Source organism: Oryzias latipes, chromosome 11 (genome assembly GCF_002234675.1).
Source record: "Oryzias latipes chromosome 11, ASM223467v1".
NCBI classification, from domain to species: domain Eukaryota; kingdom Metazoa; phylum Chordata; class Actinopteri; order Beloniformes; family Adrianichthyidae; genus Oryzias; species Oryzias latipes.
The window spans coordinates 19,585,394-19,601,613 of record NC_019869.2 but is presented as its reverse complement, the minus strand read 5'-3'; the positions used below and the strand labels follow the sequence as shown (position 1 = coordinate 19,601,613).

Here is a 16,220-nt window from a genome sequence, read left to right as displayed (position 1 = left end):
AGGTCAGGTTTCTTATTTGTTCGGGCTTTCTTAATATTTATACTGAAAGTCTCTTTCAGTGCCCTGTGTTCATTTATACATCCCCATTAACAAATAAAAATAGAAATGTGCTTTCCAAAATGTAAAAAAATATTGAGAAAAATACATATAGATAAATAAAAATTGGATTAATTAAAGCGGCATTGTTGCCCCTTTACTCCACCAGGCCAAATGCTTGCTACTTCTGTTCCCTCTATGGCTCATTAGGTGTCAAAGTCGTTGTTTATCAGACTGTCTAGTATCATGGTAACAGCTGGAAGCTGGTGTGGCTTTAATTCTACCCAGTATTACAAATGGCACTCTAGCCATATTTTTTATTTAAAATCATGACATCTTTGATGGGTAAATACGGGCCATAGACTGGCATTTTTGTAAAAGAAACTTTCCTTTACAAAAATGCCAGTTTATGGCCCGTATTTACCCGTAAGGGCAGTTAAGGACTAACCACTAAGCAGAAACAGCTGCCTGCACATTGTGGCCGGGATCCTCCTAAAAAATAGGGTCTGAAGCCTGACCCTACTGGTGGAACTGGAGTAGACACACTACTCCTCCATGTTGACTTAAATGTTAGTTGAAGCAGTTTGAACATCTGGTAAGAAAGGCCATCTTGGCACCTCCCTAGATAGGTGTTTTGAGAATGTCCCACTGGTAGGAAGCTTCCTGGCAAAGCCTAGAAAGATTATATCCTCTTGGAAGGAGGAGCTGGAAGAGGTCCCAGTGGAAAGGGAGTTCCAGACATCCTTGCTGAGGCAGCAAACCAAACCAGAATACGGGGTGAACAGTTTGCCCTCTTTAGAAACTTGGTTGGTGACGCTTTGAAAGTGAGTGTGACAGCAGGACAGTTGAATCCCAGAGGATCAATAAAAGCCTGGAAGGATGCAGCTTTCAAAGCTGACCACAAAAACCCAAACAAAGACTTTCAACATTTGATTTGTGTTCCAAAAAGACAATAAGAGAGGCCACCATCTGCAGCAACAGCTCTAATTCTTCTTCTCAAAAGCCTCGCTGGCTTCACCTCTCCTCCTTCTCTGCCCTGTCATGTACCCCACCCCAACCACTGACCCTTGCTTTGTCCAGCACCATATGGTTTGTGCCTCAGTGCCCTCCTACTTGTCTGTTGTGATTATAAAAAGGCATCTCAATAACCAGTTTCCAATTCTATCAGACAGAGGGATCAGACGGTAACTCAGCTTCAGCAAGTAAGCAGCTTACTGAAAAGTCATTTCCAGTCTTGGTTTTATGCAGGAAGACATCTGCTTTTAGATAAAAGCAAAATAAAATGGAAATGCCGGGTTTTAAAGCAGATTTACTCTTCAATATCAGTGTTAATAGGGATGACAACTTTACATTGTTGCCTTATTGATGCAAGTTTCATAGAAAATGATTTTTCTGTGTATTTTAATAGATTTTTTCTATGTTTTATGCAGAAAGGACTTAGACGAGCCCAAGGTGTAATATTGTGACTCAAAGGACAATTAAGCTACGTTCACACTGGCCTTGCGTGTAAGCACCCACTTACATTGGAGAGTCTATGTAGACATGCGTTTCGGACTTCCATGTTCAAAACCCTCATGTTCACGCGTAGCTCAGCACTTTTTAAGTCAGTTTTTGGACTGCACGTACAAAATGTGCATTCATTAAACATGCATTGAAACTTAAAACAGGTCAAACTTTGACCAATCAGGGACTAGGATTTGGTAGCGACATATGGATGGAACCCCTTTTCATGCACTGAATTGCCAATCGTCTGAAAATGTATCATGGAGGAGAAATTGATTATTGCGTTTTTTGCCCGACCAGAATTCTGTCATATATCTGAATCTATCATATATAGGAATAGAGCTGAGAAAGAAAAAGCCTGTTTATTTTGTATTTATTATATATTCCAGGTTGGCAGGTGTGGAAGCTCATCTGAATTCTGGACAAATAAAAACTGTAACTATTAAAAATAGCCTTTGTTTTTCATTCAACTCTTTCAATGGTAAAATATTTTTGGATGAAGAAAATATGTCTTAGTGGCCAGATTTTTTTCCTTACATAAAAAATTCTTGGTCAGACAATTTTACTTACCCCACTTGCAGATTTTTTTTTTTGCTTATGTAAAGACATTTTTGTTAAATTTGAAGATTAAAAAAAAAAACTATTTCTAGGGGGCCTGTTTTTGCAGTGCAAAGCTGAGATAGAAGAGGAAGTTATTGATCACTTTTTAAACAAAAACTTTAAAAACTTTCACAGTCAAATAAATATTTCATGCCTCCAATAACCCTTGTGCTATCCTAGGCACTTTACCATTGGGAGTTGGGTCATCTAGACCCACTAGACAGTGCGCTGAACCTTTTTTCTTCAATGATTTGTGATCTTCACTGGTGTCCATGGATTACATGAAATCTTTCCACTTTTATCCACCTTTGTCATAGTAGGGAGAACACGTCGATGTAAGGGTGGGGTCATCTAAGATAGCACAATGGTTAATCCTAAAAAATTGTTGCATCTTTCATTAAAGGTTTAGTTTGGTAAATAAACAAAAACTGCAAGTCTGGATTTCAGCTTCATTCTTTATTAAATAATCAATAAAGTAAACAACAAATCATAAAAAAAGAAACAACGTATGACAAAAATGAAATTTTTTCAAGTTTTTCCATCAACAGTGTTTTCACTTTCACTTCGTATAGGTGGGATGTAAGAGTGGTGCAGGCTAGGTGATGGGAGGAGCTGGAGCCTCCTGTATTAATGCAAAAAGAAACATTTAACTTTTTAAAATGATCCATCTTTGCAGAGTCCCTTCTAAACGGAGTGATTTGACTCTGTAAGAGCTTTTATCAAAGGACAAGACAGATTTTTGTATCTATTATCATGTTACACTTGAGACCATCTTAAAGATGAGAGTGAAGCTGCATCATATCTAGGTTAAATTTGCAACAGAAACCAATAAGCACGTATAAAAAAATAAGACAGAAGCAGGAAGTTAAAAAAAATTTCTAAACTATGGGGCTGGCATGCACACTACTACACGGCAATGCTACTACAGCTTCCTCCTTATTCTGAACTCATTTTTACAGAAACACATTTTTACATTGTCAGTTCAACTACAGCAGCATCCAGAATGACACAACTCACAGAGCTGTGCACTCGCAGGGTCGGTGGTTCACTTTTTGTTTTAGTTTTTTGATCCACAGATCCCAGAAAAACCCCAGTGAAGATGAAAAATCTTCATACAGAGCTCCAACCCAGACGAGTCCGTCCATAAACTTCAGAACGTTCCTGACCTCCTTTTGAAAAAGCCTGAAGCTTCTTCATGGAAAGAAATAGCATGAACTCTTTAAATTTTGATTTCCGCGAGCCCACCATCAGAGTTTGAGGAGCTGGAGCAGCTCAGGGTCCATCCTGGTCTCACATGCCCTCTGCGGTAAGTCTCTGAAGATTCTGCGGCTTCGGTCGAAGCTGCCGCCAAGCCTCTCCGCTCCAGGAACAGATTTGATTGGACAGTCGAGTGACATCACACCCCTGATCACAGATGTAACTTTGGAGGAGGGGGGAGCAGTCGCTGCCTTTAACTTTGACCCACATTCACTCAAAAACACAGCAAACAATTTTGCCTCCTGGAGGTTGATAGATCCAATGAAGCAGGCAGTGAACAACAGCTGAGTGTTTGAAAACGAGAAGGGTGTGTGTGTGTGTGTGTGTGTGTGTGTGAATACACAGGCATCCTTGTGGGGCCTGAGCGCAACGATGAGCAACATGGCCGCCGAGAAAGCTGAGCATCGCTCACTCATGACTCAATGCCAGCACCCCTCACAGAGGCAGGTGCCAGCTCAGAACACATCCCCAGGGTTGGGGGGTTTATTCCCTCGCTGATGCAAACTGCAGGGCAACTCCACAGAGTTTATTCTGTGTGACAGGGTGGAAAGATCAAGGCCCCTTTGCCAGTTAAGACCTACAGCTGGAGGGGCACCGTTAACCCCCACCCCACTGCCGCCACCACCACACCATAGAGCTCTGCTCCACTGAAGGTGGTTTCAGCTGTGCTATAAACATAAATCTGAACAGACTGACGGAACTGGGAGGAAATCAACACAGTACAGGCAGCTGACTCCCGCTGATTTTCAAAATAAACTCCACCAGCAAATGGTGACTCATTCTGAAGGGCCCATAGTCCAGCTTCTCAGGGGGTCTCGTCTCCACTGGATCGGGGTTCATTTGTTTTCAAAAGCGTTTAGTTCAATGATTCTATTTATGAACAGAGAAACTTTAAGGTCAGGGAGAAACTTCAGCCCAAGAGCTGTTTGCAACATTCAAACTTACCAGATCAGATTGTTTTATCGCATTTTCCGCACAACTGTATAAGGCTTAATTCTTTTCAAAAAATAAAAAATGAACCTTATAATCTTTACTATATAAGGATTATTTTTTATATATGGATTAATACACATGGTTGGGTGTTTTTGTGAATACGCTAATGCGGCTAACTTGTAGCAGTGTCAGACAGTGTTTTTACGTGTTACCTACACATAAAGTTACATGTATTGGTAATAGCCTATCATGTACCGTGTTACATGCTAGTTCGGCAGTTCCTGTGAATGCAGTTAATGTGAAGAACAAATGTCAAACAGCTAAAGTGACTTTACCTTTAATAAAGTCTGACTGACTGACAGACTTTGACTCTTTTGTCTAGCTTAATGGGCCTTATAGTTTGGTGCGCCCTGACATAACATTTGAAATGGATTATTCATTGATGTGCGCCTCATAATCAAGTGGGTCCTATAGTGCAGAAAATATGGTATATTTTCTCAAATTCTTTTTGATCAGGACTGCTGAAGTCCTGAATTGAAATACTTTAAACTGCAGTCGAAAGTCGTCAAAATAACAGTCCTTGAACGCAACACAAAGTTTAATCTTCGATGTATAAACTGCAGCTGTCATTGACTCAAACAAAAAAGCGGAAGGCTATTGATAAAAATCGTGGTTTATGTGTTTGTTAATCCATCAGTGATTCAGCTTTTAGCTTCCACTTCCATTTCCTACCCAAAATGTCAAACATTGCTCATTTTTAAAAAACCTTTTAAGGGGAATATAAAATGTTTGAGATCAAAGGGTCTTTCTTTAAAGATGCAGCAGCAGGAATAAGTCTGGAACTGGAACTTTTCAAAAAGAAAACTTCACAAGTTCTTCTTTGATGGCCCGGATGGACCTTCAGGAATAGTTGGATAGAATGCTCTTAACTCGGTTCTCCGATGTTCTACTGTTCTAAAGAATGAATAAAGGAAGCAATGATGTGTCCTTCTCATTATGTTTAAGAGCTACTGGATTATTTCATTAAGATATCATTTAGAAATTAGTTTCTTCTCAACATTGAGAGAAGTATAAATAAAATAACAAAAATACTAATATATATCAATAAAAAATAATTTCTATGTAACGTACAACTGTCAAATTTTACGTTTGTCTCACTGCGCTGAAAATAATTTAGAACTAAAAAATATTTAAAGTAGCAAGGTTCCCTCTTGTCATCTTAGTTTTTTAAATCACCTAAACTATTTTCAGTTTAAAGTGAGAAAAATGTGGGGAGGTTGGCACAGTAAGAGCCCATTCACACGTTTATTCCTGGTTTGATCCACACCTGACTTCATTTCCCATGCTGGCAGGTGTGGAAGCTCATCTGAATTCTGGTGTGGTTCACTTCAGTGTGAACGCAAACAAAGACCTTCTTCATACTCCAGAGAGGAGGAGGAGGGCCAAGCATGGAAAATTACATAAGAGCTGTTAATCACATATTTATAAACTCTGAAAAACAGCCAACAGAGACATTAGAAAAGCAAAAGCGTTGATCATGTCAGAGGCCTGAGCTGCATGATTTTTCCCGGTGGTTCCAGTTTTCGGTTCCTTTCTGAGTTTTTGTGTGAAACCAAACCAGATGAAAGGAAGGACAGTTATCAACAATTCTGCCATTGGATTTGAGTCACAGAGAGAACGTACCATCAACTGGGACTCATTCCAGAGAAAAGAAGACTGTAAACACTCCCTGTGGATTTTAAACACCTAACTGTCTGGAAAAATGTTCCTAGATATTGTGTTACCACAAATGTGTGTCTCCAATTGAAAGACTTCAAAGTAAAAATCTGAACCACAAGAGCGCCACTTGCAAATCTTATTAAATGAAGATCCATGTTAGTTATTCCGAAAATTCTGACTGTTCAACTGTGGTCAGACAGGACATTTTTTTTTATTTTTGGGCAGAAATGTTTCATCTAAAATTCTACTTTTCTTTCCTTTTTCCCAGAATAGACATTCTTTTATCAGATGTGTCATCAAACTGCTAAGTTTTAAGACAATAAATAATAACTTGACTTTTTCAAATGTCCCCATCTGGCATTTGGAAGCTAGTTTGCTATGGAGCAAAAACTCTATATCTGCTCCCACTTTGACTCGTCAGAAACAACCAAAGACAGAAATTTACAGACTGTCCCTAAAAGCCTCTCGGTGGCAGCAAGAAGGGCAACGCTTGTTTGTCATTTTCAAGGCCTGAACACCAACTTCCCACCACTGTCCTGCATGCAGACTGGCCCAGGAGGTGGGGGCAGAAGCTGAGAGTGGGGAGGGGTTCTGCTGATAATCCAATAATCCCATTACCAATGTGTGTGTGTGTGTGTGTGTGTGTACACGTGTGTGTTGTGGACATGTTGCAGGAAACAAAGGAGAGGGGGGGTAAACAGCTGATGACCCTGGCTGCCTGCCACCACTGTGCACAGACACACTGATCGACTCTCACGGCACAGATACATTACCCCACACACACGCACACACACCCCCACACACACACACAAAGGCCTCTGCACATGCGACCTGTGTGGTTTGCGATCCCTCTGAAGCTGCAGCTGCTCCCGTCTTTCAGTAAAGAGTCCAGAAGTCAGACTTCTCTGGTTTCTGAAGAAAAAATCTGCTTCCTGCAGCAGCTGAGACGACTTAGACCAAAACCTGGCATGGCGGGCGGGGGCCTAAGGGGACAGGTGGACCAAATGGTTACCCGTTTGATGTGAACTCACTTTGGATACAAAATGCAAATAAGTTCCCAGAAATTGAACATGAAGAATGTCCAATCAGGAGCCTGGAGAAGAATCTGCAGGCAAACATGGTGGTGGAGGGGTCAGAAGAGACCAACTCATCGATCCAGAACCCGGCTGTAGTCCTGAGGGCCACAGCCACCTTCGCTTTTGAGTTCAGCGAAGACTTGAGTGAAGAAGTGCGGGTCGGCGTTGATGCGCAGCATCTTGGCGCTAGTGGCGTTGATGATGGCGAGGCAGCGGTCCCAGAAAGCCTCCTTTCCCGCCTCCACCAGAAAGGGCTTAAGCGGATATGAGATCTCGTTGCCCATGTATGAGTAGGACAGGTAGAGGCAGGTGAGCAGGATGGCCTGCAGTTCGTGCTCTGACGCCACCACATCCCCGTCCACCACGTCGCGGCACAACATGTAGACAAAGACCACGTTGGCCGGTGTGACAAAGGCCTGGTCCTGCCAGCCCTGCAGCAGCAGCGAGCGGTCCACGGCGCGCAGCCACAGCACTGGGTCAGCCGGAGACAGATGCTTGAGACGGTAGCAGCGGCAGCACAAAAACTCACCCAGGCAGCGCAGGAGTTCACTGGTGGAGGCCTGTACGATGACACGCTTTGGGGAGGAGCTTCCCTGTGGAACCTTCTTCACGGAGGACAGCTGATGGGATCTGCCGTGGCCGTAGGCGGGCCCCTGACCCAGTCCGAGCCCATATCCGAGCCCCAGACCCAGTCCTGCTGGGCCCTCATAGTTGGAAAGGTTGGCACAGGACAGAGACTTCTTGACATTCTCGCGGTTCAGGTGCAACAGCGGGTCTTTCTGGTAGATGTTGTTGTTGTTGTTCAGAGAGTCTGCAAGAGCCACCGGTCCGCTGGAGCCCTTCTTGGAGTGGCCACCCTTCTTCTTGGTGGAGGCCACCAATCGCTTCCAATTGAGCGCCGGCAGGAAAATGGACTGGCCTCTCTTCAGGCTGCGGTCCTTCTGGGTGTTCAGGGAGCGGCTGCTCAGGCTGGGGTAGTGGCTGAGCGAGCCCGGGTGGTGGTGGTCGTAATAGCCTGGTTTACGGGCGCCCGGCGACAGCGACAGCACGGTCCCCATGGTGATGCAGAGCTGGCAGTTTCACGAGAAAAACACGTCGACTGTTTACTTCTCCGAATTCAGAAGACAGGAGATGACATGACGAGCTGATGGAGACACAAGTGAAGACTTAAGTTTATCCTCCACCATAACCAGCGAACACCGTTTTTTAAGATAATCATTTTCAAAGTATTAATTTGACACATTTGATGCTTCTGACACAGAATATACAAAAATAGTCTCCCAAAAAAAAAAAAAAAAAAAAGAAAATTGACAAAAACTTGCAAATATTTCTTAAATAAAACGTTTAGATCCCGAACTGGAAAAAACTGCCCAGAAGTGGATTAAATTGATCATTAAAGATTAATTTCCTTAAAAAAAACTTTATCTGTTTTTACACATTTATGCGCAGAAATTTTCAAGAATTATGAGAAAATCTGGATAAAACAACGACTAGACATTTAAAAACTAGTAATGTCTTAGATAAATGGCTTCTTCCACTCGTTGTTTTTTTCAGCAGAGCCAAAAGTCTCGCGCACAAGCGCACGCGATAAATTTGTTTTGTCTTATGCCAAATAAACAGCTTAACGTGACCTCACCTGTACCGTCTTTTCCTGGCAAATATTAAGAATAATAGGGAGATGAAGAGCAAACAAGCGCGCGGATCAGAGCGTCGGTATGGAGGGGCGCCTCTCCAGCTGCCGCGCGACACTCATCTTGAGCCTTATTGCAGCGCGGCACGCGCGCGTGACCTGCGCGGTAACTCCATATCTGAACTCCGAGCTTTCGCTTCAAAGCTGTTCTCCCATCTCCTCTCCAACGCGCACGAGAGCACAGAGACTCTCGCTGCACTTCCTCGCGCTGCACTCCGGGAAGCACGCGCTCGCAGCATCAGCGGTTGAATGAGCGCCGCTCACACGCGCCGCTCAGACCCCTGAGCGCGAGCTCATTCAGCAGCCAGTAAGCTCACGGATCCTTCACAGCGTGACATTGCCTCCCGTGCAGACGGAGGCTCCTCCCACCACACGCGAGATAGAGACACAATTTTTTTCTACAAATATCAACAAAACAAAAATAAAAAGCATTTTACGGAAAGATTCTTGTTAAAGTCCTGCAGATAAAATAACTAAAACATTTTAAGCAAAATGTAAACAAAGAGTCACAATAAAGGTGGAAAAACAAGTCGACCAACTGAAAAATAAAACCTTGTTTTTGTGGCAAAAAAAATTATATACACACACACACACATATATATATATATATATATATATATATATATATATATATATATATATATATATATATACACACACACTATATTTATGATATTGTTTCATCAAAATCTGACTAATAAAATAAAATAAAATGAATACGTCTAAATCACAGGTATCAAACTCCAGACCTTGTTTTCAACCAACGTGCCATTGAAGCTCTTTATTGGCTAAACACACCTGATCAGGTAACCAGCAGCAGATTAGGCAGGATTTCTTTAAAATCATCAGGGTGCCAGTCGTTGAGGCTTGGAGTCTTCACACCAGGCTTGGAGACACGCTTTCAAATGACCACTTCCAATAAAAGTCTATATAAATGCATGTTTTCAGCTCACGCGTTCAAAATTATCGCGTTCACAAGTTTTTAAGTCCATTTGCTGGATCTACGTGCAAAGCGTGGCCATTAAACACGTGTTGACAGTTAAACCAGTTAAACTTTGACCAACCAAGGACTCAGATTTTGCAGTGACGTGTGGGTAGTGTCATTTTCAAAACACGGAATTGCCAACCATTTGAAAGTCTATCATAAAGAAGCAATTAATAAGTACGGTTTGTGCCCAACTGAAATTATATGACACCAAGTTGGAAAACTGTAAAGCTGTGAGAGAAAAAGACTTGTGAAAATTGCACCGCTTCAACATTTCGAGCAAGCCTCTTCCAACTGTGAGTTCATACACTAGTATCGGGTATAGCGACAGTCTGGTGTGAACATCATAAGTTAAAAGTGTGTTTAAAAAAAACAGCATTTGGCGCGTTCCTGAAAGTACATAGCTTTAGGGCCCCGCTCTAAATGTATGGGATCTTTGTCAGCGTGCTTTCCAGTAACAGTTTGGATCTCATCCTCTGAACTGATAGTGTTTACACTGGTCAGAACCTTCAGCATCTTTGAGTACAACATGATCAGACCCAGGAAGAAGCAGCTGGCCAAGGAGTCATACAGCCAGATGGAACTCTGCTCCAGGAACAACATGAAGCAGGATGAACATCATGGAGACTGTGCAGGAGTTGTCCTCTCAGGTGAAACTTAAACACCTGGAAAGCGGCTGTAGGCGTTGAGGTGAAAGTTGAAGTGAGAGGAGTTTACTACAAGTCAGCCTGAGTAAGCTCTCCTCACATGGTCTTAGGTCAGCCCTGATTATGCAACTGTCGCTATGACTGCATCCTGGACTATGGGTCATGCAGCTGCCCGAGCTGTGAAGCATAAGAGGATCAGATCATTTGGAAAGATGTATATCAATTAGCTGATCACTTCCTTCAGGCTGGTTTCAATGCTAAGAACTGATCTCAGTAGGGAAAATACACACACACACACACACACACACACACACACACGCGCACTGCCAGTTATCAGATACCCTGCAGGAATAATAAGCTGGCCAAAGGAAGAGATACAGACCACGGATGTCAAAACACGAAAGCTCCTCACCATGCATGGAGGGTTCCATCCAAAATCCAGCACCCTGAGACTGTATGTTAGCCGCAAGGAAGGAGGCTGAGGACTAGTGAGCGTAGAAGCCACTATCCAGAATCAAATATCCAAGATGCATGAATACATCAAGCGCAAGGCCCCAACTGACAATGTGTTCAGTGAATGTCTCAGTGAATGGAGAGCAGAGGATAAAGTGCTGGAGGACAGATCCTCATGGGAGGACAAACCCCTGCATGGGATGTACCACCGGACCATAACTGAAGTAGCTGATATCAAGAAGTCCTACCAATGGGTAGAAAGGGCTGGCCTACAGGACAGCACTGACGCACTCATCCTTGCAGCTCAGGAACAAGCCCTAAGCACCAGAGGTGACAGGCTGGTGAAGGTGAAGGTGACAGTGGTGCCTGTGGTAATTGGAGGGAGCACTTGGGGCAGTAACCCCCAAGCTGCAAGAGTGGGTACAACAGATACCTGGAAAAACTTCAGACCTCTCAGTCCAGAAAAGCGCAGTGCTAGGAACAGCTAAGATACTGTGCAGGACCCTCAAGCTCCCAGGCCTCTGGTAGAGGACCCAAGCTTGGAGGAGAAACCACCCGCGGAAGGGTGAGAGGGGCTTGAATTATTCTTACTTAGCTTATCTTAATGCTGTAATTACAATTTTTTCAAAAATGAGGATGGAAAATGATCTACATGTCAGGAAATGGGGGTGGAGGACCCAAAATGCAGGAGATCAGGCTTGGTGACAGAAAATAAAATATTTAATAACCAAACTGAAAAATGACAAACCTATGGGGAGAAACAAAACAGTGACACAAAAGAGCAGATGACCTGACAAGGATGAACAGAAACCAAGACACTTAAATAGGCTGAGGGTAATTAACTGAACTGCAGACAGCTGTGGATCATGAACCTGAAACTGGAGTGACGGACAAAATGAAAACAGAAAACATGACCAAGAACAATGCACCACAGAATCCTTACACTACAGGCCACAGGTTCTTCCCGATAAGGCTGCAGAGTTGAAACAAAGCTGACACCTTTGACAGGCTTTCGAGGTATCTGAAAATGAGGAAAGTCCACTGTCGGGGCAACAGCACTCATCTGCAAGTGAACAGACACCCTACAGATGATCATAGATCTGGTTCCACCTCTGTACTAGACCAGGACTGGAACCTCAATGGGTCAAACCTGCAGGGGGGGAATTAACGCCTTTTTTTTTTTTTTTTTTTTTGGAGTTGACTGAGAAATTTTGGAGATCTGGCTTGGTGTCAAATAATTCTAGCCGAACACAAACCACAATTATTATATTCTCCTTATTGATCAATTTTCAAATGGTTGGCACTTCTGTGAATTAAAAGGGATGTCATCCATACGTCACCACCAAATCTGAGTCCCTGATTAGTCAAAGTTTGACCTGGTTAACCTTCAAAATGCTTTTAACGGATGCACAGTTTGTACTTAAAGCATAAAAAATGGTCGTAAAAACTTGCCGCTTGAACACGCGTTGCTGAGGGATGTGTGAATGTAGCTTTATACATCTACAGGTTGAAATCCATTTATGTTTAGTTCTCCAAAATAATTCTGTTGATCCCACCCCCCTCCACCACCACCACACACAAACACACCCACTCATCTTCTTGGCAGCAAAGCTCAGGGCACGCCTCTTTCTGGGTTATTCTGCTTCTCAGGGATTCCTGGAGAGCAAGGATTGCAGGAAATTAAGGATTTAGCAAGAACAGATCGGCTGCTGTGAAGATCTGGCAGATTTAGTGGAAAATTCTTATTTTTAAAGGTTAAATCTTTTTTGGTAGGCTTTTATTGACTTCCACCCAAATCCAAACAACCTGCTTTTAAACTTCCTTTATTCCTGAAAAGCTTTTTCAGTTGAAACTCGCTCAATATTTGATCTGCTCCTCTTCTAATCCCTCAAGAATCCTTTTAGTCTTTCTCCTTCCCTTTAGTTCAGATGTAAACAGCCTCTGGATCTGCATGCCTTGCTGAGATGACTGACACATTCACACACACTGATTTCAGAGAACTGATGCAACAAATTCAATGGAACGTTTTAGTTTTGAAGACCTTGTTTTTTTGCCGAAGGAAACTAGACTGCTCTGTTGCAAAGTCTGGCTGCAGGACTCTGAGGAAAGCGTCATCTGCATAAGTAGAGATGTTCTTTGCAAATGTGATCTGCTATCACACAACTGCCAGATAATCACATGACTCCCATTAATCAAATTTAATCAAATAAATAAGGTGCATTTCATAGATTAGGGAGCTAAGCTGTTGAGCTTTTGAGGATCTACTTCTTCTCAGTCACATCAGGTAGGTGTTGGTAAATCCTGACCAGCACAGAGAGAAACTTCCAGAGCATCTATGCCTGTGTTCTCTGGCTCTCATAGTTAATGGAGTCATCAGACCTCCTCACTTGGTGGGTGCAGAGGTCAGGCGTTCTCATTGTAACTGAAGAAGCAAAGGCGTGTTCTTGTGCGTCCAGTACCCCTCTAGTTCTGATACTGATCCGCTCAGCTGCTCCTCTCAGTGTGGATGTCATCTCTGTGATCCTTTTGGACAAAGGTGGAAGAAGAGGTTCTTTAGTGCAAACTTTAGTCAAACAAGTCACCTCAAGTGGATATGTGGAAGGGATCAAAGCTGACCTGAAACCAGAGGAGGATTCCAAAATGTCAGAGGTGTAGGAATCTTTTTCTTTAAGAGTAGAAAGAGGCAGAGAAATGAAACCAAAAGTAGAGAAGAAAATAAAAAAATTAAAAAGAGAGACATGGGGAGATCAATCACCCCAGACACCCCCTGTTGATCATGATTCCAGGGTCGGATACAGATTAACAGCCAGTCATTTATCCACTCTGAGGGAAAGAGAGAAGTGACATCACAAGAGCCCTGTGGGCCCAACCTGGACAGAGAGCTTCCACTCTGGAAAAGCAGAGCCCAGAGGAGCCCCCACTTGGGTAAAGTCAAAAGATGTAAAATAGAGGCTTTATACATGACAAAAAATATGCTCATACAATGACGTATTCATGAACAAGAAGGAACGCAGAAACAGATCTGGACTGTCAAAACCCCTTTCTTTTGAAACTGAGTTTGGAGTTTAAAAATAGAGCACAGCAGAAAGCAGTGTGGCTGGAGTGCACATCGACAAACCATCGGCGGTGCCTGGCAGCTCACACACAGGCCGATGCTGACAGCAACAATGGCTCTACTTGTGAGTGCCGAGCACCCCAATGAAAACTCCCCACAATCCTCCCCGTTTAAAGTCCAGGCTGTTAGTTTAATTTGTCCTGCAAAGACTAGTCTTTGTTTTCTGGTTTCCTTTAAGTTTTATGAGGCAGCTGATAAACACACACACACACACATGTGCACACACACACGCGTCCTGGTTTTCTCCAACAGCTGCAAGACTTTGAGCTTCTCCTGCACAGCTGACCCGGATACGCCGGCGGCTATGAAAAGAGCTGTTGTTGACCACTGCTGACCCCCGCCCCTCCCTCCCTAATCATCCCTGTGCACTTACTTACACACACGTGCACAACATCACTTCCCAGCTCCAGATAGGAGGGCGGCAAAGTAGTGTCAACCGGTGGGGTCACTCTAATCCCTGCAAGGACATTTTATTCTCTCAGATTAAAGGTGGGTGGGCTTTTTTGTTTTATATAGACTTTTTACTGAAAGTGGTCGATTGAACACGCATTTTCAAGGGTGGTGTGAACGTAGTTTAAGAGTGATACTGCTCCTCAGGCTTCATCCAGACTGACCATTCATAACAAGCTTCTACTGTATATCAAATCTGTCTCAGCTTCTTATCACCTGCAGCCCAATATCTATGTTTTTCATTTCTTCCAGAACCTGACATTTAAAAACCTCATCTGGCCTCTGTCATTTTGAATCTCAGGGGATGAGTTGGAAGTGACGGGCAAAGCAGGACAGCTGCTTTGTAGGAAAGGAGAACAAATAAAGCAGGGCGCAAAGTAAAAGTGATGAGGAAGAGGAGGAGGATGCGAAGGAGGGCAGCACAATGAGGACACACTGAGTGGCAAAGAGGGATGAAGAACCGCAGTTTCACCTGATGCCACATCTGTCTGTCTGACTCGTCCAGACGATGTAATCTCCCTCCCAGACACCTGCAGACCATACTGAGGGAACAGGCGTGTTTGCAGATTGAAAGAGACCTAACACTGCAAAAACTTTTATTCCTATCAGGAATATTCAAGCACATTCTAGTCAATATAATTTATTACACTGAATGTAAGATAAGATATTAAGATGATGCAACTTAATTTAAATTATACATCCAAAACGAAGTGAATTTTTAAGATCAGCAAAAAAAATCTATCTATCTATCTATCTATCTATCTATCTATCTATCTATCTATCTATCTATCTATCTATCTATCTATCTATCTATCTATCTATCTATCTATCTATCCCAAGGCCAGTTAGTAGAGGACTTCCAGATTACAGTTCATGGGACTCCTGAGAGACAAGCTATTATCAATCCACCCCAAATCAGCAATACTGCAAACATTATGCACTACAAGACCAACCATAGTGGAAAAAATATATTAAAAAACTACTTTTGTCCCAAATGTGTATTTTCTCCCTCTGCCCTCACATTTGTAGATGTTATGCTAAGAAAAGGAGTGTAGACTGCCACCTACTGTACGGGGGGAAAAAGTCACACCCATGGCAGGACTGATCATCATCGATAATTTGAAAACAGAAAAGTTTACCTCAGATGGCCTTTGTCAACCCACTTTCACAAAATAGTACTTTTTAAGGTCAGAAGCTCAAACATTTATGATTTGTAGTGAGTTTGCATGATTTTGGAGGACTTTAATGGACTTTTGTACATTTTATACGCAATGTTTGCACTGTAAAAGTAGATAATTTTCATGTTTTTATTAATCAAGCTGATCTAAAAACTTCACTGTTTAGTTGCTGCTATGCTTTCTGTTATATTGAAACTTATGAGTTTTTTTAGTTTTATTTCCAGCTTTACAACTTAAACATTTAACCATTTTGGTCTCAGTTTTGACCCCTGAGGGACTCCAGAGTTAATATTCCAATATAAAGAAAATCTGTTTTTTACACAAAACCCCATGATGAAAATAAGGAGATTTTGGGCATCAGAGAGCTTTCAAAATGTGCAGTTTACTTTAACTCAAGAAGAGGTTGACCTAGAAGTGGTCACAATTCATTTGAAGACCACAGCTTTTTCATGAAACCCAAATGTCCCACTTCTGCAAAACAATCCAGAACAGAGCAGAAGTTTTTGCACTTTATTGAGGTGTTTCTTAGGGCACCATTCTGGGCCGCATACTTTTGTCAAGCAGATGACACTCAAATA

At 42.6% G+C, this 16,220-nt stretch overlaps 1 protein-coding gene across 2 annotated transcripts; it reads right to left on the bottom strand.

The window, feature by feature from the left end:
- Window positions 1-2,576: 2,576 nt before the first annotated feature.
- Window positions 2,577-9,116, bottom strand: LOC101161903 (cyclin-dependent kinase 5 activator 1). 2 transcript variants are annotated; one of them, XM_011481105.3, is made up of 2 exons: window positions 8,761-9,116; window positions 2,577-8,268 (listed from the first exon to the last, which is right to left on the bottom strand). In XM_011481105.3, the coding sequence occupies exon 2, from the start codon at window positions 8,180-8,182 to the stop codon at window positions 7,196-7,198; it is 987 nt and encodes a 328-aa protein (XP_011479407.1). In that variant the 5' UTR covers window positions 8,183-8,268; window positions 8,761-9,116; the 3' UTR covers window positions 2,577-7,195. The 2 variants fall into 2 exon arrangements, with proteins under 2 accessions (XP_011479407.1, XP_023815797.1); XM_023960029.1 differs by having other exon boundaries at window positions 2,577-8,194.
- Window positions 9,117-16,220: the final 7,104 nt, after the last annotated feature.